Source organism: Gallus gallus, chromosome 3, assembly GCF_016699485.2.
Source record: "Gallus gallus isolate bGalGal1 chromosome 3, bGalGal1.mat.broiler.GRCg7b, whole genome shotgun sequence".
Taxonomy (NCBI): domain Eukaryota; kingdom Metazoa; phylum Chordata; class Aves; order Galliformes; family Phasianidae; genus Gallus; species Gallus gallus.
In genome coordinates, this window is record NC_052534.1 from 103,806,756 (window position 1) to 103,832,740 (window position 25,985).

General features: G+C 37.5%; 1 protein-coding gene across 7 annotated transcripts in view; it reads right to left on the minus strand.

The window, feature by feature from the left end:
* Positions 1-25,985, minus strand: part of ATAD2B (ATPase family, AAA domain containing 2B) — a 72,969-nt gene that overhangs the window by 5,047 nt on the left and 41,937 nt on the right. For 4 of the 7 annotated variants that reach the window (XM_015285046.3, XM_040697997.2, XM_025149097.3 and 1 more), the window contains exons 18-27: positions 25,565-25,751; positions 24,714-24,899; positions 23,720-23,855; positions 23,199-23,395; positions 20,603-20,762; positions 16,962-17,084; positions 13,804-13,941; positions 2,963-3,655; positions 1,205-1,332; positions 1-129 (exon numbers count right to left, since the gene is read on the minus strand). In XM_015285046.3, coding sequence (XP_015140532.1) covers positions 1-129; positions 1,205-1,332; positions 2,963-3,655; positions 13,804-13,941; positions 16,962-17,084; positions 20,603-20,762; positions 23,199-23,395; positions 23,720-23,855; positions 24,714-24,899; positions 25,565-25,751 — 2,077 coding nt within the window. The remainder of the gene's footprint in view (positions 130-1,204; positions 1,333-2,962; positions 3,656-13,803; positions 13,942-16,961; positions 17,085-20,602; positions 20,763-23,198; positions 23,396-23,719; positions 23,856-24,713; positions 24,900-25,564; positions 25,752-25,985) is intronic. The other 3 variants (XM_040697998.2, XM_025149099.3, XM_025149098.3) reach the window with 2 other exon arrangements.

Consider the following 25,985-nt stretch of genomic DNA (forward strand, 5'->3'; position numbering starts at 1 on the left):
CTCTATAAGTTGTGATTTGTCATAGTCTCTACGATGCCTGTAGATGCATTGGCTGAGTAGCGAATACAATCTCTCAAGTTGGTCAACAGTCAAGTTGTCACTTTTCTTAACCACTAAATAAAGCAGTTTCTGTTGGAACAGCAAAGGGTAAAGTTTAAAGAGCTTTTATAATCTTCTCTTCTTTTGTTGTTCTTTTTCTTCTTTAAGGACAAATTGGAGTAATTTGTTTCTAAAACTCTATTTTGCAGAGATATATACAAGTAAAATGGACCAAATCTGGCTATTAGTAAGGCCAGTGCTTCCATATTAATTCAACAGAACTCAACATTTATTTTTAATTCTGTATTTACACCCACGCTTTTCTTAGTGTTTATGCATAGCATAACCAGTGCATTCTTTGTTCTGCTTGGAATTATACTTAATCCTATTGCATATTGGTTATTATTACAATGATTATTTACAAATAAAGCAAACCATAAGAAGTGTCTTCACAGGTGAACACTCAAGAACTTTTGTGTTGACATGAAATTTTAAAAGTACCAAATGGAAACATCTGGAATTCCACAAATATCAAACAATGATGCAATAAAAAGCATCTGTAGGGAAAACATGTAGAACTGCTCATAAACAAATGATGCAAAAAGCAAGGGAGTCTAAATTTCTTCATAGGTTAAGCTAGTTTCTACCACAGAAGATGGCAAAATCTCTTTTAGCAGTGCTTAAATTTAGACAAAAAAGAAACAAAATTAACTAGCAGAGGCTTGACCTATAGCACCAAAACAGCACAAATTCCAATTTACTTTTCAATTTGTTAACAATTCTTTCCACCAAGCATACCTACATGGAACTTTAAATGATATGTTAACTCCTAATTACCAGGCACCCAGCAGTTCCTCAGTTACTGGCGTGCAATTAACACACAAGAGTATTATCAAAAGCCACAGTTAAAGTAACGAACTGCCATGTCATTACTGTATTTGTAAAGGTAGTAATAATGGGACAATAAGGTTTCAGCAGTTTTATTAACTTTCCATCCAAAAAAAAAAAAAAAAAAACCCAAAAACCACTGATCAACTTCAAAAGTTACTGGTGCCAAAATACTAGTTTGTAACCAAAAATAAGAGGAAATTTTACTTTATAACAGAGGAAGAAAACATTTTTCATGGAGCCTGTTACAAGTCAATTTATTTTTCAGTTCCGTTACCTTTAGTCTGTCATGGTCAACAACCACAGAAGGTAATGGATCCGAGGGTTCCTCTGGGACGTGCTCCAGACTTGTGAGTTTTGACTGTTCCATAGTGACTTTTCGAGTTTTCTTACTCTTGAACATACCTGTCATTGAAGGGAGGGGGAAAAAAAAAAAAAGCCATTAGCCATGTCAGTTCCACAAAATAAACAACGTTTGTCCTAGCTTTGGCTTGATTTTGCTTGGATTGCGTGAACCAGGAAAGCATGACATTTCCAGTGTACATTATTAATTCAGCTCCACAGAATTCTCAAGGCTTATGAGAACTAAAATCAGTTTATAAGACACACATGAAACACATCAACTTCAAAACTGAACTCTGAAGTCCCAATAGAATATTGAATGTTACTATTGCATCATTTTTGCTTAACAACATCGAATTATATAACTTCCAAAGGAAGTTCAGATATCCAGCTAACTCCCAAGACCTTCCTAAGTGATTCAGAATTCTCACTTTTCCTTTTCAAAGCATTCCCTGCTTTCATCATCACAGTAGTCAGAATCACTGTGATGACAACATCTGCTCTATGCCCGAAACTTCATGTTTTGGTACAACTTCTAATTTCATCTACCTCTGTATTAAAGCTGCTGTCTAATCCTGTTGCAGAGAACAAAATATTTTTAAGCTATCTCTTGATTCTATCCCTACACTTACTCACTGTCTTTCTCCTCTACAACTATTGTAAATGCCTTTTTCTTTCTTAAGGACCTCTCATTACATACAATCATCCTTAAAGCATTCAAAACACAACTATTAAATTCAGAAGCGTGATAGTTCTAACATATATCGTACTCTTCTTGTAGTTATCTTCTTCTGATAACCTTAGGAGCTTTCCTCAGCCACACTCCTTATCCTTTGAGAAAATGTGTATACACACATTTTCAGCGTGTATACAGTGATATTCTCATAATTCATCTCTCTCATTAAAGCTCATTTATTTTGTAAATCTCAGTGCTAACTTTTGAAGTAAAGATTTCGTTCTTTTACATAATTCTGAAAAGCTAATTAAAAAGGCAATCATGCATAAGGCTTTTATTTATCTTCCCTGAGGAAACTATGTCTCTTTTCTTCAAAGGACATGGTCCCTTCTTTTATGCACCACCAGGATTTCCCTTCTCTTATCTTTTTGCTGCACTACTACTGCGTTGACTGTAAACCCAGATACTTACTCCACTAGATAAACAATGCTGTATCTGGCTTTTGCTGAGTTAAAATAGTTTAACTTTTGTTATGAGCATACACTTTTTTTTTTTAGGGAGACAATCAGTATTAAATACATTCTATATTTCTGTGGTTTTTGATCTAACTTAAATGACAACTTTTATGACAAATTCCACCAAAAAAGAAACAAAGAATGTATCATGTACACCAAAATACACATCATACAGTTATTTATATTCATTGATAATGGGTTTTAAATCTTGAATTGTAATTTAAATAATGTCATCACAATACTTACAATGCCTCCCTTCAATAAAGCATAAAAAACCAGAATACTTTAAGTAAGAAGATAAACTTATTTGCTTAAGATAACATTACAGCAACTCAGCAGTGAACTTTTAATTGATTTATGTGGAATTAAATGGTATAAGCATAAGTTTCAAATAACTAGACAGGAGATTGTAAAATATAATAATAATTGTAATTCAAGTTGTCACAATTAAAAATACACACATTTACACGGACACCAAAATGACACTGAGAATAAACTGTACCTTCTTTATCTGCTTCAGCATCTTTAGCCTCAAGGTCTGTGCTCTGTAGTGTTTTTTCATTATTGCTGCAGTGTGGTACCTCTGTTTTCACTAAATCATCTCCCTGGTTTTCACTGCAAGGTTCTGTTTTCTCCTTTGGCTGATCTTCAGAAGATTTCTTCTTGTCACTAGATCCAGTGTTGTTGTCATTGGTTGATGCAGCATCAACTGATTCCACTTTACCATTATGGCATGCTGGAACAGTCATACCCTCTAAGCTGTGTACAGACGTCTCTCCATTTACACAGTCTCCTTTCAATGTAGAGTCTTTTCTTAAATCCTTTTCAGCATTCAGGGTAACACTCTCGGTTATTAAGAGAGATTCATTTGAGCTCTCTTCTTCTGTGGATGCAAAGTTGTTTTCCTTTCCTGATGTCCCATTGTTAAGTCTCTGCTCTGCATCTATATCCATAATATCACAAGAGGATTCATCATTTGTCATAGAGAGATCTCCTATTTCCTCCCCATTCTCCTCAATGCAGTCAGTGCTGATTTCTAGCTCACCATTTTCCAGCAATTTACTGTCCTCTCCATGATTTTCATCATCAGCAAACTTTGCATCATCTTCATCTTTCTTTAAATTATTGACTTTCCTCTTCTTAATAATGCCTTTGCCCCACTGTGAGCGTCGTCTTGACTTTCTCCTTATTCGAACTGAATCACAAGGAAAAAAATTTTAGATGTGCAAGTACCTCCCATTAAACAGACAAGTACATTTGAATAAGTTGTATTCATGTATTTTATACATACTACATATCCATTTGCAGGTAAAACACTCAAAGAAAACAGCTAAGCAATGATGTAGATAGAACTCAATCCCCTTTTTGTAACACCAGCTACTTGAATGCATTATACAACAAAAGAGATGGAAGTAAAATCCATGGACTGATAGATAACTCACGTTGGAGGGTACAACAGGAATTCTCTAGATCAACCTGCTGCTCAAAATAGGGTTAGCTATGAGGGCAGACTAGGTTGCTCACGGCTTTATCCAGTCAGGTATTGAAAAACTCCATAGATGTAGACTACATGACCTCCACGTGTCTCGTACTGATGCACAATTGTTGTGCGGAAAGGCATTTTGCCTTACATCCAGTTTGAACTTCTCATTTCTATTAATGTCCACTGTCAATTCAAACACATCAGTTATTGAATCACCTAAGGAGTAATCCCCTTCTTCATCTCCTGTTCAGTCTCACCTCTGTATACAAGGTCACTGCACTGACAAAATGTGGCTTTAAAAGAAAAGGACTTTTTTTTTTCCCCAAGTCAAGGCAATTTTAGCAAACCAGTCTACAGCAAGACCTAACAAACATTTGCATTTATGCAGTCAATCTGCACAAAGAACGGAAAACAGTCTCTTAATCAGAACTCACTAATCCAGCATCATCACTAATGTCTTCCTCTCCCTATGTGCAGCTCAACCTGAAGCAACATTGGTACGTGATCCTTTTTCCATTACTCTGTATCCATACTGTTTTACTTTTCCTTTTGCAAGAGCGCTCTTAAGACACAGCTCAGAAGACTCAGGAAAAGATTGGGAAAAATGGAAGCACCTATATTTCTATTAAGGCAATGATGTAAACTGCTCATTATTTTGTGAAGTTGCAGTCAAGTGTTTATAACCGAAAATGCTAGCCAATACTTAACAACTTCTCCATTTCAAAACTGGGACATGCTGAGCACCTCCATAACGTTCCTGCTATTTGTAGGTTGCCTTGATTTATGGGGTATTAAGTCCTAGGTCTGTATCTGTCAGCTTCACACTGAGTTACAAAGACTAGTGTTTATTAAGTTGCTTTTAAGATGCAAGCACTATGCAGGTACAAGAGTTGAGAATTAAATGACAAAGTCACAGAGCATCAGGCTCAGCACTGCCAGCTGGGAGAGAGAAGGGACTGTCCCGCTCAGATCTATGGTACAGCCTCCTTTGCATCACCATGCATAGTTTTGGGTACCGCAACAGAAGAAGGACATAAGACTATTAGAGAATATCCTAAAGAGGGTTATGAAAATGGGGAAGGACCATGGGGAAGGAGTGCAAGACGTGCGAGGAGCAGCTGAGGCCCCTTGGCTTGCTCAGCCCAGAGTGGAGGAGCTGAGGGTAGGCCTCATGGCAGCTGCAGCTCCTCACAGGGAAGGGCAGCGCTGAGCTCTGCTCGCTGCGACAGCGCTCGAGGGAACAGCACGGAGTGCACCAGGTGGAAACCTGCACTGCATTTCATTACCTACATTCTCTTTACATTTACTGGGAAAAAAAAAAAGGCATTGCTAAGGGGCTAGATTTTGGACCAGATGATCTAAGAGGAATTTTCCAACCTTAACAATTCTAGGACTGACATGGACCTGATAAGCTATAGTTCAAAAAGGAAATAGGAGCTAGCATAGGGTAAAACTCATATAAAGCTGAAGGGCAAATGTTCATGGATTGCTGCTAAATAATGAACTTAATCCAGAGTTCTCTCTCCCCTGCTTTCACGTTCATCTTCTGTAGGACTGTTAACCATCCAGAGCAGAATCACACTGTTTTTATTTTACAGCCTGTATGGTTCATAATACATTGAAGTTTTCAGTAACAGAATGGGGTAATCATTTACAGAAGAAAAACGAGGAGTTAACTTTAAGAAAAAAAATTAGCAGAGCATATACAATTGCAAGTTAATGCATTAACACCTTTTCAATTACTTCTTTCAGAACTACTCATCTGAAATGTATCATTGATAGTCAGTCTTTTGGCACTATTTGTGCCAGAGGCAGTAGAAATACTATTGTCAGAGGAATCCTGCTTTTTAGAACTGAGTTTCTATAACTCAAACTATTATAATACCAATTATTCACACATGAATACATTCACTCGCCTTCTGAATTGCAGAACTCCTCTCTCTATAATCTTCACATAACCTCTATAGATTTGCCAAGGGGATCCTCACATCAGTTCTAGCTTCCTTCTGGTTCACTTTTTTGCAAAGCATTAGCCCAGCTCATACGGAATTTTTAACAACACTAAGTACATGTTTGACCACACGTCACATACATTTCACTTGCGTATGAATTCGATATCAAAAATTACCCTTCCTCCCTCATTAATATGTGCTAAGCTGCACAGCCTATGCAGACAGCATCTTAAAGGACAATGCAATACAATGTAATTAATCACTGAATGCAAGTTTACCCTACATTTTCTTAAAGCAGCAAGTAGGGTTTCTCAATTCTATTCCTCCCTTGACACTTAATCTGATGAAAGATCCCTAGATTTAAGGCAGACAGCATTTTCTGAAGGAGCAGCATAAGTTAAGCAAAATGAAACCTACAGCAGACTTTCAGAAATCCTGAACCCTTGTCCACTGGCAGGTTCCGCTTCAAAATCTTCGTGACAGATACACCAAGTAATGACAACACCTGGTGAAATAAGCATCCATATCATGCATGGTGCACGCTAGCTCTGTCCAGTGCAGAACACAGCTCTTCGATACTGAAGTGGTAGCAAAACCAAATCCAAACTCTTCCAACAATCTGTATTTCCACAAGATCTGGAGCTTACTGTCACCTTACTGTAAGTATAGTGTAATAGCCCTGATGCCTAACAAGTTCTCTTTATGCTGCAGAAAAGTAGCATCTTTATATGTCTCTGTACTGCTTCAAAATCCACCAGAAAAATGTGACTGAATATCAATAAAAGATAAAATCCACATCCACCAAGCAGTAGATACGTAAAGAATTGCTGGGGATTCAAATCCAAGGATGATTCTCTCCTAGCAAGCAAGATCACCTTGGATCTAGGTTTTGTGTCTGTGGTATCAAGAACCACTTGATTGAATGCACAGTTCCAGGTTTTCTTCCACGATCAAAACACCGAGGTTCCTTCTGATGACTTGTGTATAAATTAACTCAAAACCCTGAGAAAGCACTTACTACCAGCAATTTTGCTTTCCCTTATGCAGCATCCAGAAGACAAACATATATCAGTAATTTAGCTGCTTCCAAAAGCTCCATGTTCCTTACCGATGGACATGGAATAGCCCACTTCAAAGTTTCTAGCGTTTCAAGTCACAAAGTCCCAAACTGCAGTCAGAGATAAGAAGCAAGAAAGAACAGAGCACTGTTCCACAATGGCTTAAAACGCAAAATGAGGTGCCAGCTTCCACCAGCAGACAAAGCCATTTCTCCCTCCAAAGCCAGCTATATTATTCCTACCGCTGTATCTGCGCTAGTATTACTGTTCCTGCAGTAAAACAGATAAGGAAACTAATCTGTCTGAAAGTCAGTACTCTTTCCCGAGTTAGTTCTCAACATTTTCAGTTCCCAAATTGAGATTTCCAGCTCTCAAGCGATGGTGCTCCCTTAAGACAGAGAGTTGGGATATGCAGTCACTGAAAAGTAAGTCTTCTTCACTAGGAACCTGCAGCTTGACCAGCTTGAAGGGACTGCAGAACTAACCCCTAGGAGCTACCTCATTTTCTTCACTTAGATGAAACACGTGAAGATACTCAAGGCATGGACCTCACAAATATTTAAAAACAAAATCTGCATGCAGCAACACCCCACATATGGCCACCAACAGCATATGAACTGTTAAATGAAGACATACTTGAAGAACGTGGAAACTTCTCAACAAAGAGGAATCAAATTCCACAAGGAGCAGTGGAAATACGTGTCGCAAAACAAGCTTGGCTGCAGCATCCTCAGTATTCCCCCTCTGTAGGCAAATGCTATCCCCTACCACTCCATCTGACACTCAAGGCCTAACCAGTACCTCTCCAGAAACCTCTCCCAGTATCTTCTGTTCCACCGCAACCCCCGCTGAGTAGTATGCAAGATACACTACGTTTCAGGTGTGCACGCTCTGTCTGGCCAACATAATGTTTTAATCGATCAGCTCAGAAGGCCAGGCAGAACAGGTAACTATCATTTTCAATCTAGAGCCTTTTCCTTCAGCAGATGCATAGATTTATTCAGCTAACAATTTTCACAAAACCTGCAGGAATCCAATCTTTTAGACCTCAACTCCTGTCAAATCTGTCTGAACCAGGCTAAATGATTCAGAAGTTATTACGGAGCAGAGATGGACAGAGAGGATAGGTATTATTTTCTTGGGAAACCAAGCTAAAAATATAATTTACATGAAACCAGAGTAATTATGTTAGCTAAGTACATGACAAGACAGTCACATACGAAGATTAAAATGAAAAATGAAGTCAGAAGAGAAGAGACAATCAGATTAATATCACCCGTGGAGATCAGTTTTAGACTTTCCACCTCTATAGCTCTGCTCATTTTCCTTCTGCTGAGTAGCTTTTTTACAATAGCAACTATTACAGCTATTTACATTTTTGGTACATTTAGCTGGTTCTTAAGGACTACTGAATGACATCTCCTCTGCTGCAATAGAGCTGTGAACAAATGCAAGGTTATTCTGCAATTCCGTAAGTGGAGGACAGGCTCCCACTTTACATTAATTAAAATGACATTTGACAGTTTATGGCATTCTCTTCTATCACAGATCTGAAAGGTTCATGGCTGCCAGTTGGTTTCTGTGACAAGGAGGCAAAGTAAAAAGAAAAATACAAAAACAATAAATTGCTTAAAATGGAAGTGAAAAAAATGAAAACCAACAACCTATACGAGCATATACAAACTCTTAATATAAGAGTACAATGTAGAAATGTATACAAACTCTTAAATAAAGCAAACACTGCTCAAGTTCTCACTGCTCTCACTTCTCAGGAGGAAGGAGTAATATATCTAAAAAAGTCAGAAAACTTCATTGCATTACTGATTTGTACCCCACTTACAGTAAAAACAGTCAATTTTAGAACTATGAAACCCCTCTTTTCACTGTGTTTGTAAAAAAGACCAAAAAAAGGTAGATAATGCTTTCAGGCAAACCTTGTTCTTAAGAGCGGCTGAGCCATCTTGGATTACTGAGTTAGAAGGAGATGAATTGCATGAGAATATAAGAAAAGCACTGATTCAGGTAAATTGCAGGACTGTTTGCCCTCTCTCAGAGCAAAGAGAATTAATTCAAGAGGCAGCGTATTTAATAGTGATAAAAAAAAATTCTTTGCCAATAGGTACCACTGCATCCAAAAGCCTGGTGGGATTCCAAAGAAGAATTAGCAGCCAGGATTTATAAGAACACCCACAAATTCACTAAATGGGATTTTAAATTAGAAGAATTACAAAGCCTATCGGTTTAAAACAACTGTTAACCAGCTCAGAATCAGCTAAGATAGTATTTTCTTCAAAAATCAGGTATTTTTACTTCTCCAACTTCCTTTGTAATTTCCTTTCAAAGCACTCAGCTGAAGCCAGTGTCAGATACAAATCAAACTGCTCCCATCCAAAATGCACACTCCGAAACTACCAAGAAACTACCAAGAAATGATAAAGAGGCAATTGTCTCAGCTCTGAGTATAGAAGTTTAGAGGAAGTTTTTCACCCAGAGGGTGGTGATGCGCTGGAACAGGTTGCCCAAGGAGGCTGTGGATGCCCCATCCCTGGAGGCATTCAAGGCCAGGCTGGATGTGGCTCTGGGCAGCCTGGTCTGCTGGTTGGCGACCCTGCACACAGCAGGGGGTTGAAACTAGATGAGCATTGTGGTCCTTTTTAACCCAGGCCATTCTATGATTCTATGATAAAGATGTTCTCAAATTCCAAAGAAGCTTTTTTAATCACGCTCGTCAAGTCATATAGCATTTGCATCCATCTCAGATGCATTTTGAGAATCAATCCAAGTCCCTTTGCGGGTGAGCAGGAGGAAAACAGGGCCCAGTAGGAAGTACAGGATTCATGGTTTTGACGGGACATCAGCTGCTATGAGGAATTTAACATTAACATCTGGTTGGCTGTTATTATGCACTACCCAAATTCAGTGGTAACTGGGACAGAGCTACTGTTAAAATAGCAAAAACCTTGAGGCATCTGGTCTGCCATGTCCTCCAATAAGGCATAACTGCATACATTCACACAAATGCCCAACGTAGAGCAATCAGTGACATCACTGCATCACAGAGGTCAAAAGGAGAAACAAAAGCAATCAAAAGTAGACAGAATGACCAAGAATGAAATGGCTTCTGAGAAACAGGACAAACAAGATTTCTGTCCTTTCTAAAGATATTCTGGACAAACACTCCCTCCAAACAAGAACACCTCCTCTGTATTAGATGAAATTATTTCTACTTCATAGGAGCAAAGATTGCCATGTAGCAAAAACCATGTAGAAGTGCACAAAATGCTATTTAATTAGTGACTAAGTTTTCTGCAGCCATTCTTTATTTCCTTATCTCATCTCCCAACCAGTCTTTCTACAGAGACCACTACTCACTTCCATTACTGGGGGAATTCAGCATAGGGTCTACTTAAAATTCATTTTATGAAATCTGATCTCAACCATTTCTTGTAGTTCACATGACACAATACATTCTAATTTCTTCTTGTTCCTTTCACATTGGCCAGCTATCATATTTATCCTTCTGCATGCAAGACACTCCTCAGTGAAGAAAGCAAAGTCTGTAGTCTGTCACTATGGTATGTTATTTGTTGAATACTGAAAAAAAAAATGGTAAGAATGGAAAACTAAACCTTCCCCATACAGTTTATTTATATGTAACATTAACGGAAGGAACTGCAAGAGAACAAAATAACATGCAACATACTCCATCTACTGGCAAGATGCAGTAGTAGGACAAAGTTTTTCTATACAGCATCAAAACAATTAAAGAGAACAATGCTTTACATGCTAAAGCCTATCTAAATTGCTTAGCAATGATTAATTTACCAGACACAAAACTCCACATTGCTGGTAGTTTCTTCCCTATATATATATACAATGGAAAAGTCAGACTCCTCTCATTAGTGCCCAGTCCTAAGAGACAATGGGCACTGAGAAACAAGAAATTCAATTTGAAATTAGAATGTGTACTGTCAAGGTGGTCAAGCACTAGAAAATGTGGCAGAGGCATGTCATGGAGCCTCCATTCTTTGACATATTCAAAACAGAATAGAACACAAGGCTGAGCAACCTACTCTGAACAGGTGAGATGGGCCAGACGATCTCCAGAGGTTCCTCCCAAGCACAGCAATTCCTTCTTGGATCTTACAACTACTTACACCAGGCTTTTGGCTTACATCCCACTGTGCAGGAACTTGCATTTTTTTCCCAAAATATGCAGTCAATACTGATATATTTTAAATCAGCTGCGGGAGAATTCTACCAAATGAATTCTAGAAATGCAATACTTCTGAAACTCATCTATATTGTAATACAGAATCTACTATAGGTGTTACCTCACCAAGGGATATGAAGTTGCAGATTAAATTTAACTATATGATTTGTGTCACGTTTCTGATGAGCCATATGGACTGATCATAGGGGAAAAAAAGTATGAAATACATTAACAAAATTAAATACATCACAAAACAATAGGTAACTACAAATCTAAGTAACAGTTCATAAAAAAATACATAAACCTCAGAAAACAAACCAATACTAGATCTCCTTTACTGTATTATCCATGAATAGTAAACAGGGATTTAAACTGGGCAAGGTTGCTACACTATCTGTAGCCCGCCGTGTTTCCAGAGAAGATGCCTGACAATATTTTCTTTAAGGTTCTCAAACATTTTACCTGAATTGACTCTTTTGAAGCCATTTTCTAAAATACTGTGAACAAAGCTCCTAAAAAAATAATTTCATTGAGAAAACAATGTTACTATTAGTGATTACAAATAAAGAATAAAAATATAAAAGAAACAGCATGGTAGACCAGCCCTCCACCCCCACCAAAAAAAAAAACCCAGTGTCTAAGGAAAAAGAAATGAATTTGAATTCGAAAAAGAGGTGAAAAAGAAGATCTTCAGTATTATTAACAGGCAAGTAAAGTCTTCCTCCTATGTAATTAAAATATATCACTGTCCTTGCTCCTCTGCTTCTGTAACGTAGTTTAGTCTTCAAAAAAATATTAGCTCTTGACCATAAAAAGATTCTTCTGCACCTCTAAATCATCTCTATTCTAAAATCATTTATTTGAACTACTTTATTCCATTTATACAATCACAATCTGCCATGTAATTTGCTGCTATTTGAGCTCCCTTACCATCTGCCCAGTTCTGCTCTCACTTTACTCCAGGTCCTTCTTCCAGTTCCTCTTCTGCACTGCCTCTCTTCCTAGTTTTTCAGTCTTTTATAAGCAGAACTTATATCAGTCAAAGTGTGTCCATGTAATACCTGAATCCCTTCTATATACTTCGGACTGGGTCATCACCTCCTGGTTCTCCCTCTTGACTACTTGACGCACGACACTACTCCTAGACCAGCTACCTTTCCCAGTCTGATCCTAAAAAGACAGATTTTCATTTGACGGTAGTCCTAAACAACACTAAGTCTCCAGTTTTCTTATCTTACAATCTAAAGCACCAACAGACTAGCAGAAAAGGTCCATTAACACTAGCTCTTTTTCTGTATACACACAGTAAAGCCAGCAAGTTCCTTCATTTGATGGCTGTAGTCTTGAAACAACTGCCACTGAACGCACAACAGAATAACAGAACAGAGAAGAGTTTCTTTTTATACAGCACTAACCAGTAATGGCTGCTATTTCTCTTCCTGAGAGATGTCCAGCTTAAAAGTCTGTAACCACTGCTGTCCGCTGTATACCACACAGAGCCAAGAAAGATCAGTTGGAGTGACAGTCTCCACTGTGGGTTTCATAGGAAGCTAAGAACACTGAGAATCCTCTCTCTCTTTTTTGCCAAACAACAACTTGGATCCACATCATCAATTTCTTATATAACAATTTAGTTGAGCCATAACTCTGTGTGATTGATTTTAATTCCTTTAGCAGCAGAAATTACAGCTCTAGGAAACCAAACCAAGCATATGTAATTAATGAAACTATTTGACATTAATTCTATCATTCATATAAACAAAGTTCAGCCCTGGACAGTTTTCCCCATGCCAAGCAAACGCTCTCACCAGGAAAAAAAAAACACCATCAAGGAGAAGAACAAAGACCAATGAAAACGTGACTTTCCCAATCTAGTCTGCCTATTGAGCTGCCATTTTTCTGTGTTTCCACACCTTCAGCAGGAAAGCCATGCACAACAATCAGCATCTCTCTCATACACACCATTTCTTATTATTTTCATGTTTATAACAAAATTTACTGTAGCGTATTTACCTGTTCTAATCAACTCACCTCTTGAAAGTAATTAGCATTGCCTCCAATTACCTGCACCACAGTTAAGTAGTCACAACTCTTCACAATTCTAGAGACTTTGACCAATTAATTGGACTAATTCAGTAGGCTGCATCAAGAGTATCTTAACATCCTTCAGTAACAGGTACAGACCATTGAAAACCAAGTACCACAAATAAAAATAGCTGAATTGGTACCTACTTTTAAACTTTTAGCATAATAATGTATGTATTGCAGATAGGAAGCGACCAGTGTATGTGAGAGTATAATGCAGCATGCAGGTACATGTCTGTCAATATACACACACCGTAAACACTTGGCCAACAGTGAAAACTGAAGAACTTATTGAATAGTGGTAATAGTTTGTTAAAAATTAAATATATAAAATACAAGAACAATTATTCTTTACTACAAAAAACAGAAATCCTTCTTCTTTACACAGTTTATTGGGCAGAAATTTCACGTAGTCAGAAAGAGAGCATCTATTGAATTCCCATGCCTAGTATTACCTCTGGAAACAACCCAGTAAGCAGTAGTACAGACACATGAAACGTCTGCCACTGGAGGTGCCTGTAATTTTGCACAACCATCACCCGAAGTACTCACATGCACATTTAGTTGCAGAGTTGGGCCACACCGCCATCGTGGGCTTCTGTTTGTTCCGAAATGTTTCTTCAACTCTTGCTTCTGTTTTGCGTACAGCGGAACCGTGAGGATTTATTTGTTCTGCTGTTACTGATAAGCCTGCATACAGAAGATAACCATACCTATTTAAATAAACCAAGCTGCAAAAAACTTCAGTTTTTAAAAGACACTTGGAATACCATGCAATAAGAGCACATCAATTAATATTTAGTTGAACATTCAAAACAAAGATTAGAATCATGAGTATTTGTTTTCTACTAAAAGAATAACTTACTGGCTGCATGGTCTTAAAACTGTCAGTTCTGATGGCCTAGGAAAATATGACTCTCTCACACTCAGGTCTCCAAAGACCACACACTCTAATTCATATTTCCCCTATAAAACAAATTCTTATTGACAGTTTCAATTTTCCCTAATTTTAAACATACGACTTAAAACAAGTGGCAATTCATAACAGCATGGTATACCATCTCAAAGACAGTATATGAACAGAAACTTGCTCAGTCATAGTGATCTAAGTTATGTAAAATGGATCCACTGCAGAGTCAACAGGAGCTCTTAGATTGAGAAAAACATGACTGCTTTTAACAGGAAGACTGCTGTGCTTTCTGTGGAATACAAGTTCATCTCACAGTTTCTACTATTTTATAGGATTTTGAATTGAATTTAAAAAATTCATATTGAACATTTTAAAGAAATAAATATATATATGAAGTTTCCTATTTCTGAATGGGAATTAGCTATTCACCCACTTGAACAGCCTTCTTAAATGCCATAACATGTCTCCAAGAGAAGCCAGAATAAAGTGACTGAGAGCAAGCAAGAAGCTCTGAGATTGACAGAAGCCAAAATAAAAGGAACCCTCACTTAGCATTTTAAGCACAAGTATCCTGGAATCATTACAAACATCTTAAACTACATATCAAATACATTTATTTACTCAAAACACTCATTGTTTCTCCCTTGCAATCTGCTGGTTTCAACAAGAAGCTGAAAATCCCAATAACCCAGTATATATTTATTTACCAACTTAGGTTTATACTCTTCCAACAACAGACACATTTCTGTAATACAAGAACAAGATATTCCAGCTTAACTTCTAGACACTAACTCTGCTACTCTGTAGTACTGTGAGATTTGTCACCAGTCACAGTACTAAATAAAATCAGCAGATCTGACAGAAGCGTAGAAAAGACATTTTTGTTTGGAACTGTGGGGAAAAAAGAGAGAGGGAGAAAATATCCAGCATTTTAAAGCTATGTAAGATTGCAAAACAGCCTGCCAAGATAATTGTGAAGAAAATGGATATAGAGCTTTTTAGCCTTAGTCTTCATCTCCAGTAGTTCCTGGAAACCAATTAAGAGCTAATAAATGGCAACATTCAGAAAAATCAATGGCTTTTCAACTGGGCAAAGATTAAAAAGTCTACAAGATGTGCCACTTGCCTTCCAAACTCCTATGTGCTCAGAAACACTTCACAGAACTGCCAGAGAATCTACAGAAGCCTCGCACAGATCTCAGCTTGAGTCCTTCCAAATCTCAAATTGAAGTCTTTCTAAACGTAGCTGAGAAAACACTGGCCAAGATCTAACCAACTATGGGGCTTCTTCTTCTTGTCAGGTGGACAGAGTTGATTTCTGATGGTCATGTTCACCCCTCCAGCTCAACCTTTGACTGCAATACTACTTTTACCTCTTCAGGTTTAAATGAAAATTGAGCTGCTAGTGGATTCCAGTTAGCCCTTGAGAAACCCGCAAGGAGCAACTACAAGCTCTAGTCACTCTTTGTAACAAAAAACTCTTACACACAGTTAACTTTAACCTCAGAAGCAATAACCTTCAGCAATCATTGGTACTGGGCAGCAATGGGTAATTAACCAAGTTTAACTCTCAGTGTGATGCTAAGGCCAGAATTGTGAACATTCTTTCAACAGAAAAATAAGAAAAGTATTAGTTCAATTTTGCTACCATGGTGAATTACAATTTGTTCTCTTATCAACAATTGAAGATGCACATTGGAAACTTCAACACAATTAAACAAAAATACACAAATGAATTGAAAAAAAAGGAACTGTATCTGTTTAAAGCTGAAGAGGAAAGCCTACAGACACTTGCTTTGTTCAAAGAAATTTATTAATAAAGGGTCTTCAACCTACTGACAAAAGTATTTCAGGAACCTGCAAAATCAAGAGCAGTCAAAGTCAATCTAGAAATCTAATGCAAGTTTTTTTCTCTCTTGGTTGGTTGGTTTTGTGTGTTTTTTTTTTTCCCAAAGCAGGAGATGAAGCAGTAAACAACTCTGCAAGGCAAAGCCAGAATTACTGAAACAAGTAGGCATTAAAGAAGCAGGATTCTTTTTTTCTAAGATTATAGTTTAGAAGTTTTTAACCTTTTTTAATTTTCAGGAAAAAAAATTCATGAAGGTACAGAATTTCTCCTGTAAATGGAGCCGTTCTGACAGCACATGTGGGTTTTCAATTACCTACTGTGGTCAACTTTAGAAGCCGTCCATAAACTTGGAGGTCTACAAACTACAAGTTGAACACAACTGCACTATCTGTACAGAAATGAAGTCAGTGCCCCAGCAGAGGGGGCTGTATTTCCTGATTCTGGATTATTGGACTGTCAATCTCATTCTCCCCTCAGGGTGGATTAAACAGGCATTTCCTAATCCAAAAAGTCAATATATTATCACCAAAAGTACACTTGGGCACGTGCCAGGCTGAACTGAAAATCCAGTGTTTTAAATGATATTCTCCCTAATCTTAATTGTTATTACACTGCCTTATATTGCCTTTTTAGAACACAGCTCTGGTGTCACCATGCCTTCAAATAGTACAGCAATCTTAATGCCTATCTATCTGTTCACTGTGTTCAATAGTACTTTCTGTAGCAAAAGGCACTGCATCCTTCTTTTGTAAAGAAGGACAGTGCCTTATCAGATAAACTCACACAGCTGGAAAAAGTAGACAAGTTTCAAGCTCAGCCATCCTTTAACAGGTACTGCCCAAGCCTGACATGCACTCCATTTTCCATTTTAAATTTAATTTTTTATGTGGACATTTATAATTGTCTTCTATCCTACTTATGTTCTGTTATGATAAATGAAGCTAAACATACCTCTTTTTCTTCTTGCTTCCTTGATTTCTTCACACATCTTATTAAATTCTGGATCCAGTTCAGCAGCAATGATAGCGTGAGCAGTGTCCTTCAAAGTACAAGCTCTATGTCTTATGATTTTATCTAGAAAACAGGACAGAACACTTAGTAATTTTAATCACAATTAGTAAAAGACTTGTCATTTCTATGCAAGTTTGTACTGTGTATGACAACACTGATATAGATGGACCTGGAAAATAGAAATACATGAAAATGTACGTGGATCAATATCACAGCGTGCTCAAAAATCCCAACCCAGCAATGTTAAAAATATAGTAGTTTTCAGAAGTACAAACTGTTAATTTAATCAATAGTGGCATTTCTAGGCAAATGCAAATGATGAAAGATGAACACACTTAAATCAACTTCAAAACTTGCGAAAACCAGCAGGTGTAGCCAGGTCCCCCAGGCAGATTTACACAGAACAATGGAGTACAATAACAGTGCCCCAAGTAACAAGAGACTTGTCCAGGAATAAATACACTCACTGAGGGGGTAACGCTCATATATCGTCAGCAAAATCGTCCTGGACACCCTCTGGATCTGTACGGCAGGTCTGGACTACATTCTTCACTTTTTTTAATTTTATTGTTTCATTTTTCTTTAACAAATGCTATAAAATTTCATCTCATGCCTCACCAGATCACTGCTGATAATGAATAGTTATTTCTCATTTTAATCTGCTTTGGAAAAACTGGCCAAAATATCTTTGAAATACGCAAAAGAAATTCTTCCATTGCTGCTGCAGTATTTGAGAAGTAATTTTAACTTAGTAAGTAAAGCCATACGTGGAGAAAACTGACAACTAGAATGCTGCTTTTCAATGAAATCTACAACACCATTTACTTTTAGCACAATCATATTTAATTCGTCAATTCATCCACACTGAATTGCTTTTTCCAGCTGATGGATGTACTTCTACAGCAAACACCAACATTAATGTCTACAACATATTATATAATTAGCATATTTAATCTGTTTTAATAATCACTAAGGACAACAATTAAAAATATCAATGAACATTTATTAAACAAGGTTTATAAATCCAGAAACAGTAAATTTTACAGATGAGAGGGCAGCTGAGTCACAAATAGTACCAATATCCAGCCCAATCAAGCCCTCAGTATGTTTTCTGGGGAAATCTACTACTGCTTAAATTGACTGGAAAGTAGGTTTATTTATTTTTTTACCCACATGTATTGGTGAAACACCTTGATTTGTGATCACAAATAAACATCTGCACTTTGCTGATGCATAAGTCAGTCAGGAAATAAAGTATAAAACACCCTACTAAAAGGAGGGCAAAAAGAAAGCCTCTATAGTGATCAAAGCTCTACATGGAGTTTTGGTTGGGTTTTTGATACTGATTAGAACCTTACTGTTGAAACAGCCCTCCCCAAAACCAGGTTTGTAGAGTCATGCCAACATGTCATACTTGCAATCCCATTCCACTTTAACACAATAGGTTTTTATATAAACCTATCAAAAAAGCACCGCGAATGTAAGTATGAGTGGAATCACACTACCACAGATGACCATACCACTGACTGTATTCTATCAAACAGCACAGGGGCACAGTTTCCCAACTCTACACCAGTCATTTTAATGAAAAACATCACAGAGGAAGCATATATGCCCAGCTTTAGAAACCGTGAATGTTTATAGCTTAATAATCAGTTAATGGATTTTTTATAGCTTAATAATCAGTTAATGGATTTGAACACGTATAATGCCTACTCAGAATAGAAATGATGTACTGTTTCAGCAGTGTATTCATACAAAGACTCACAACGTCTTATATGCCAGAAGAAAAATATATCATCAATCTGTGACAACGCAGAAGACAGAACTATCTTTCAAATACCTTCTTAATGTTGAGAACCTACAATCGGAGACTTAACCTAGAAACAGATAGATCAATTTCTTCTCATTTAATCCTGACATCAGGAAAAACTAAAATGTTCCTATTTCGGTTCCCTACACGTGTTTCCTAAAGCTCTTCTCTTTGGTCAAGCTCAATAAGAAGTTCTGCCTCTACATCCTGCCCAAGTTGCCTCTGCTATTTCAAGTTTCTGCCACACCAAACTTGAGTTCATGTCACAATTCCTAGCAGACCTGACCTTCAAAGTCTGTTCTTTGGAAGTGGAGAGGCCTGCTCTACAATTACAAGAACCTCTTCAGATTATATTTCCCAGAATTAAGCAACCAAGCTCACAGATTCAAAAGGCCTAAGAAAGGGGAACAAAAGGTGTGTATTAATGCCAATTCTTCCCAAAGCCCATCATTAAGTCAAAAACATGTCAGTCACATGCAGAAGGTGTCTCTCCAAGCCCTCACCACATGAGCAGGCACTCTTCAGAGACACTCAGAGGATCCCACATGCCCATCAAGGCTTTGATTAGCTCATAATAATTACACTTTAGAAGTCCTTAAGTAGTGTTATCAAGAACACATTGAATCATTTGCTGAATTCTACCAGCGTATTTTTTTTTTAGTTGTAATACAAAAAGCATCCATAAATCAAAGAAAGGTTTCTTTTCAACAGCTATGAACTAGCACTACATTCAAAAGGCACATGAAACACGAAAAACACTCAAGGCTTCACAACTACACAAACGCAAGGCAATTCTTCTCACATGACCCTGGCTTTGCAAAGCTAGGATCTGACATTACGGGAACTAAACTGTGCAAAACAATTTTAGAATTACAACATGCTTTTCAAAATAACCACCCAAGAGGATTAGTGCTCTCAGCATTCACCTTACAGCTCAGAAGTACAGGAGAACGGAGAATGGGAAAGAATAACATCGAAAGTTTGAGTAGAAAAATATACGTAATCAGGCTATAACCTGGTAAATTTATTTCATAAAATGTGATGAAACACTTAAATGCTGTCTACAGACAGACTCAGGTTTCTGGTATCACAAATATGAAATAAAACTACGTTAAAGGGAAAGCTGGCAAATGAAAGGCTTTCTTTTAGCAATATTCACAATAAGGTGGCCCCTGCACAGAGTATAAAATATACCCTTTCCTTTGAGTACGAACACTTTCCCATGCATTTCATTCTACAAATTTTGCCTTAATTGAAAGCACAGCATGACATTTTGTCAAGACCATACCTTCTAAAGTTCTCCTAACCAGCTGCAGCAACTTCCTTGCCTGCTGATCTATCTCACTTTATTTCTATCTCCAGACAGACAGTTCTTAATTTCTGTGGGTGCATTTCACACTTTAAGCCAATGAGAAAATGAAAGCAGACCACTGCCAGACTGTGCGTAGTATTCTCTACACAGCTCTCCAAATTGCACTGGCTTTTGTTGCATATGCAAAGTCAATTCATTGAAAATGAGCTACTGAATTTAAAAAGGAGCTACAAAACCTAATTTATTAGAGAACAACCCTAAGTGCTGTAGCTCTCGTAATGTCCCCCAGTGCTCCAAGTGCCTTAGAACACCAAAAGCACAGACACTTAGGAAATTTGCTTGTTTATCTTAATTATTATAAAACATGCAGCTTATTTAGAGACTAAAACAGTAACTGAATATGCGATTAAATACCAAGCTTTCAGTTTAGGTAAGCCAAAATGAAGTAGGTCTTACCTCCAGGATCTTTGTCTGGATTGTACTCCAATGCATTGCTGCATATCAGATCAATATCTGTTAGGAAATCCTTGGCTGTTAAGTAGTTGTGTTTATCAATTTTGGTTATTACTGTTGACAGGTCCATTGGCTCTTTGATTACTTCAAGGTAATCTGAAACCTACAATCAAACAGCATACAAAAATGACAAAGGACTGTATTTGAACATTGCTAGTTTCATATCTTTATACCCTTATTCATTCCACATGCTTAGCTCCAATACAATAACAGTTTCAATAATGAAAGAAAAATTATGTTAAAATCAAAGTTTTAACTAGACTCCCAAAATTAATTTCTTCAGTTTCTTTAAAATGGATTTGATGGTGTTTTTGAGGCACAGCATTTTATCTAAATGCATTTTTATTTATACCTTTTTTGTAGCTGTTATAACACTATCTTGAGTTGGAAAGGGAAAACAAACAGCGTCACACAAAGAAAAATGAAGAAAACTGGGTGTTGTTCGAGTTTTAAGTAAACTTCTCATTAAACTGAACAGTCAAATTACCAACTTGTAAGTATATGTGATTAATTAGTTCCTTCAATCAATTTTATTTTTTAAAAAAAGTCAGGTTTTAATGATTGAAGACCGTAACTTCACAGAAGGGCAGTCTAAAGAGAAAGTATTGTGTCAGAGTTCACAGCTTACTACAAGCTTAGCTCATAAATGGAAATCTAGCATCCACTAGGGCACACTGAAAAGCATTTTAGATAATTAATGGTACCATAAGGGGCTCAAGCTTGACAGTCAAATGTATCAGCACAGCTGCTGCAACAAAGTTCACCAAAAAAAAAAAATCTATGAATTTGTTATTTACTTCAAGGCAGAAAAATCCTTATACGTGCATGTTTCAATGCAATTAAGGTTACAATCAATTAGAAACACTGGCAGCCTCAGAAACAGCATTGCTTTTTTTCTTTTGAAATCACCCACATATGATGGCAGCTGCCAAAGTACTGAACAGCTACATACTTATCCAGATAAAGCTGCAATGGCTCCATAAGACTTATTAGGTTTTTCTAAATAAAGTAGCTATAGATATTCATACAAAAATCTATTACAACATAACTTGAATGCTTTAGTGCAGCAGACTGTAGTATATAGCCTAATTCCTTAAACACACACACTGAAACCTATGCTGAAAAATTCGAATGGCAAAAATTCTCCTTATGTCTCTCTCTACAGAAACATGATAATTAGTTCATTGAGTGGAACGCCAAGTCACGAGCTTGCTCCTCTCATTAGCACATCAGAAATAATCTGCACTGGAAACTGAAAACACTGCTGTTGTATTAGTCAGGAAGATCTCTGATTTGTCACATAGCAGCATTCCCTCTGCAACGCAAGCAGGAGTGGAACAAGCGTAACACTTCCTGAGAAAATCAGACAGCTCTTCTACAACGGGACAGAGCCATGCTCAAAAGTATGACGTGGGACAAAACGGGACACTTCCTAGTGCTGTCATCCATTACAAGACATGCAAAAAAAAAATATGCTCGGGATTTTTTTAATTTAATTTCTCCATCTAGAAAACCAGGACTGTGGTTTTGTGGGCGTTCTGTTTTGTTTTGTTTGTGGGTTGTTGTTTTTTTCTTCCTATACTTATTCGTGTGTATTTGAACTGCAACTTCACTGGGGGAAAAGAATTTTACCATGAATATGATGAATTCCCTACAACTCCTGAACAGTTTCATAATAAAAATACTCGTTTGACCATGCTCACACTGAACTGCCTTATTGAAGAGCTCCTCAGTCTTTCAAAAACAGTTACACAACACTGAGGAAAGCTCCAATTAAGAGGACTGCATGAGACAACAAAATTACACCATTTAGACATGTGAAATTCACAATGCAAATTCATTTTCTACAGAGCTGTACTGCAAACATCCCATATTTGTCTCGTAATATCTTGTAAAAGAAATGTTTCTTGAGAAACAAAAGACAATCCTAACTAACAGACTTACAGCATTTGATTTCTAAGTCAGGCTAAACCACATCCTTTTCTTACACAAGCATCTGAAAATAGATTTGCAGATCGAGCCATCTTCTCAGGTGTGCACACTATATAATCAACCAGCAAATGTCTTATAAAGTGCTACCATCTGCAATTAATGGCATCTATAAGCATTACTGCTGAAATTATTCAACAATGCTATTAACGCTCGCTACATTACAGAACACAGATTGCTTTTCCAATACTATCATGCCTACAGGACTATTACGCTCTAAAAGCTTTTATTAAAGAATTGTATTTATGCTTCCAAATATTTCAGAAGCACTGGTAGGGATAGGAGTGGCATTTTTAAATGCTACTTTTAGTTGGAAACTGTGCTTTCCTGTCAGTTTTCCTACAGGTTACTGGTACAAAGACCATTCTCAAACTCCTTGCATCTCAATTCATGTGGCTGTGACCATCTCACCAGCTAAAACTAGCAGTCTAGATAGGAAAGATCATGGCTAAAACATTCGTTTTACTTATTAACTTATCCATTTCCTTTTTCAATTGATACTTTTTCTAATAATTTCAACTGCATTGTTTGCACATCACTGAAACAAGACCTCTTCAATATCCACCGGTTTGCTGAAGATGTTAAAGCGCTTGTCTGTAGCCAGCCTCTTGGTAACATCCCTGAGAAACAACCGCAGCTCTCTCAACGTGTTCTCCTCCTGGTCCTCCATTCGTTGTTTTTCTGCTTCCGACAGCTCACGAGCAGGAGACGGCAGTGCAAGAGGAAGAACTTCCATAGCACGAAGAGCTAGGGAAAAAAACAAGAAGTCAGACAACAGAAGTAGTAACAACAGAGTGCCTTATGATTATGCCCAAATTTCATTACACATTTAATGTCTCACCAACACAACCATCAATAAACCCTTGGTCCCACAGCTCCCCATTTTCTGAAACCAATAACTGCAATTCCTCCAATCCTCCTTCAAATAAACTTTTTCTGGGTACAGAAACACTGCCACATATTAACTACACCAGCTGTCAGTTACTCACGCCTTTTGAAAAGAAAAAGTGTTATCAGAAAACAAAACACCGAGATCACATTATTATTGGCTTTACTGTTAATTTAGTTTACCAGCCTGTTTCCTTCTTGGTGGGGGCATTGCTGCCTCATCAAGAATTAATCCTCTGAAAAATCGCAATCTGTCTTCTTCACTTGGTTTCTGAATATAAAAAACCTCTTCATATTGGATTCTGAAAATACATTTCACCTAGAAAGAAAATAATGCTACGTGAAAATTGAGCCTCCACTCAAAATGACATAATTAGCAACCATACTAAAACGCCCATCACAAGCTTTTCCACAATTAGTCACATTAGAGAAGACAGGAAACTCTACCCAAACCTGTGTACACAGAAGGAAGGGATGTCATCCAGGACAGGACAGGTTAAACCTGGACAGGTTTAAGAAGTAGGCCCACATAAACCTAATGATGTTCAACAAGGCCAAGTGTAAGGTGTTGCACCTGCATCGGGACAATCCCAGGTATATCAACAAACAGGAGGCAGGCCCTGTGGAGAAAGACTTGCGGGTCCCAGTGGATGAAAAGCTGGACATGTGCCAGCAGTGTGGATAGAACAACATCCCTTTGTCCAGTGTGGGCCAGCTATAGTGGTCCTGCTCTCTCTCCAGCTCCCTCTGTACCCTCACCCTGCTCACTAGCTGAAACACTGGAGAGTTTTCAACACTCTTTCTCTCCTAAATGCAAAGCACAACATCATACCAGCCACCATGAAGAAAATCAACTCTACTCCAGAGGTGTTACTGGAATTCCATCATTGCCTTCAACAGCAGACCAGAGAAAGAACCCACAATGGGTTGAACGCATCAACCCTTTAAAACAGTGTCATTTCTAAACAGCAAGTGTAGTTCAAGAACTACTTGGTCTCCTCAGCAAAATAGTGTGGAGATTATAATTATCAGTAATATAGAAGTACAGCCCTCATTACAGAAAATTACAAATTTTATTATGAAGTTTGAAAAACAGTGCAAAACAATGTTTTCATGTGATCAGAACATGCTGAACAGTACACGCACACATAATACTGCCCTCCCACTATAAACTTACCTCTTCAGGCAATTCACTATACATGGACTCAGAGGTAGACAGTAGAAATATAGGGGAGAAGGATGGTATATCTTGCAGCAAAGTTAGAAAAGTAGCTCTCACAGTTTCACTGACAGCTTCCCACCAATCACCAATCTGAGGCATGTAAACAATACTTGGTACTGTTCTTCGAGCTTCACGAAAGATCTAATTAAAAGTAACAATGATATTTAACTAAGAAATCCTTGTTATCCCCCGTGAGAAGCAAAACTCTTACAGACTAGGAAATGACTTGTGTTGGTAGTACTTGGTATATGAATCCTCCAGTAAAATAATATTATCTAATGATTAAGGCTTTCTAAACAATTGTTTGCAACTGTTAGCTGTATCATTCAATTACTTTACATCAATGTGGTAGGGCCTACAAAAATACTGCTTGTCATGTATGTGTTAAAAGCCTGTCAAGATTGAACTATCAATATGAAAATTAAACTGGCTTGCTATCCTTACACACCATAAAATCCACCGCACACTTAAGCATTTACAGTAAGTAACTGAGCATAAAACCATAACACAACAATTTACACATAAACTAACAAAAATGAAAATTTGGAACCAAAAACCCAGATTCAGTTTACTTGAGATAAGGTATCTGCCTGAGAGGTCACATTAAAAACATGATTACTCTTTTTAGTCAACAGAGAGATGTGAATATCCATCCAGAGAGACCTATTTTTAAAATATCAAAATACAAGGAGCCTATGAAAACCTGGCTTTTACCTAACACTACACTCATCTGCCGTTATTTAGATGCTACTCATCTGTTCCAGAATTACATCAGTTACTTATTGCAAGAGAATTTTAAATGTCACCTGTGCACACGATTCTTCAGGTGTTTTGGCACTGACTGAATAAAGTGCTGGCAGATCTAGCCTGTGTACAGAGAACTTTTCAAGAGTGTGCAATAGTGCTGGAGCAAGGTGTGAAGTCTGACCCGAACCCCTCTCTCCAGTTAGCAGTAATCTCGGTCTGTAAGAGGTTGGCTGGTGATAAGCTGACCTGTAACAGACAATAGTTAGAATTAATATGCTACTGTTATCACTGGACATACATATAACCTCAATCACTGCTTCATTTTAGTAAGCCTTGGTATTTGTTTTGGGTCTTTTGTTTGCTAAGAATCCAAAAGGCCAAGTAATGGACAACTTCCTACAACTGCCTAAAAAGATTCAACAAACTGTAAAATACTTCAGCACTAATTCAGCTCTAAGTAACTCAAACTTTGTCTACTGT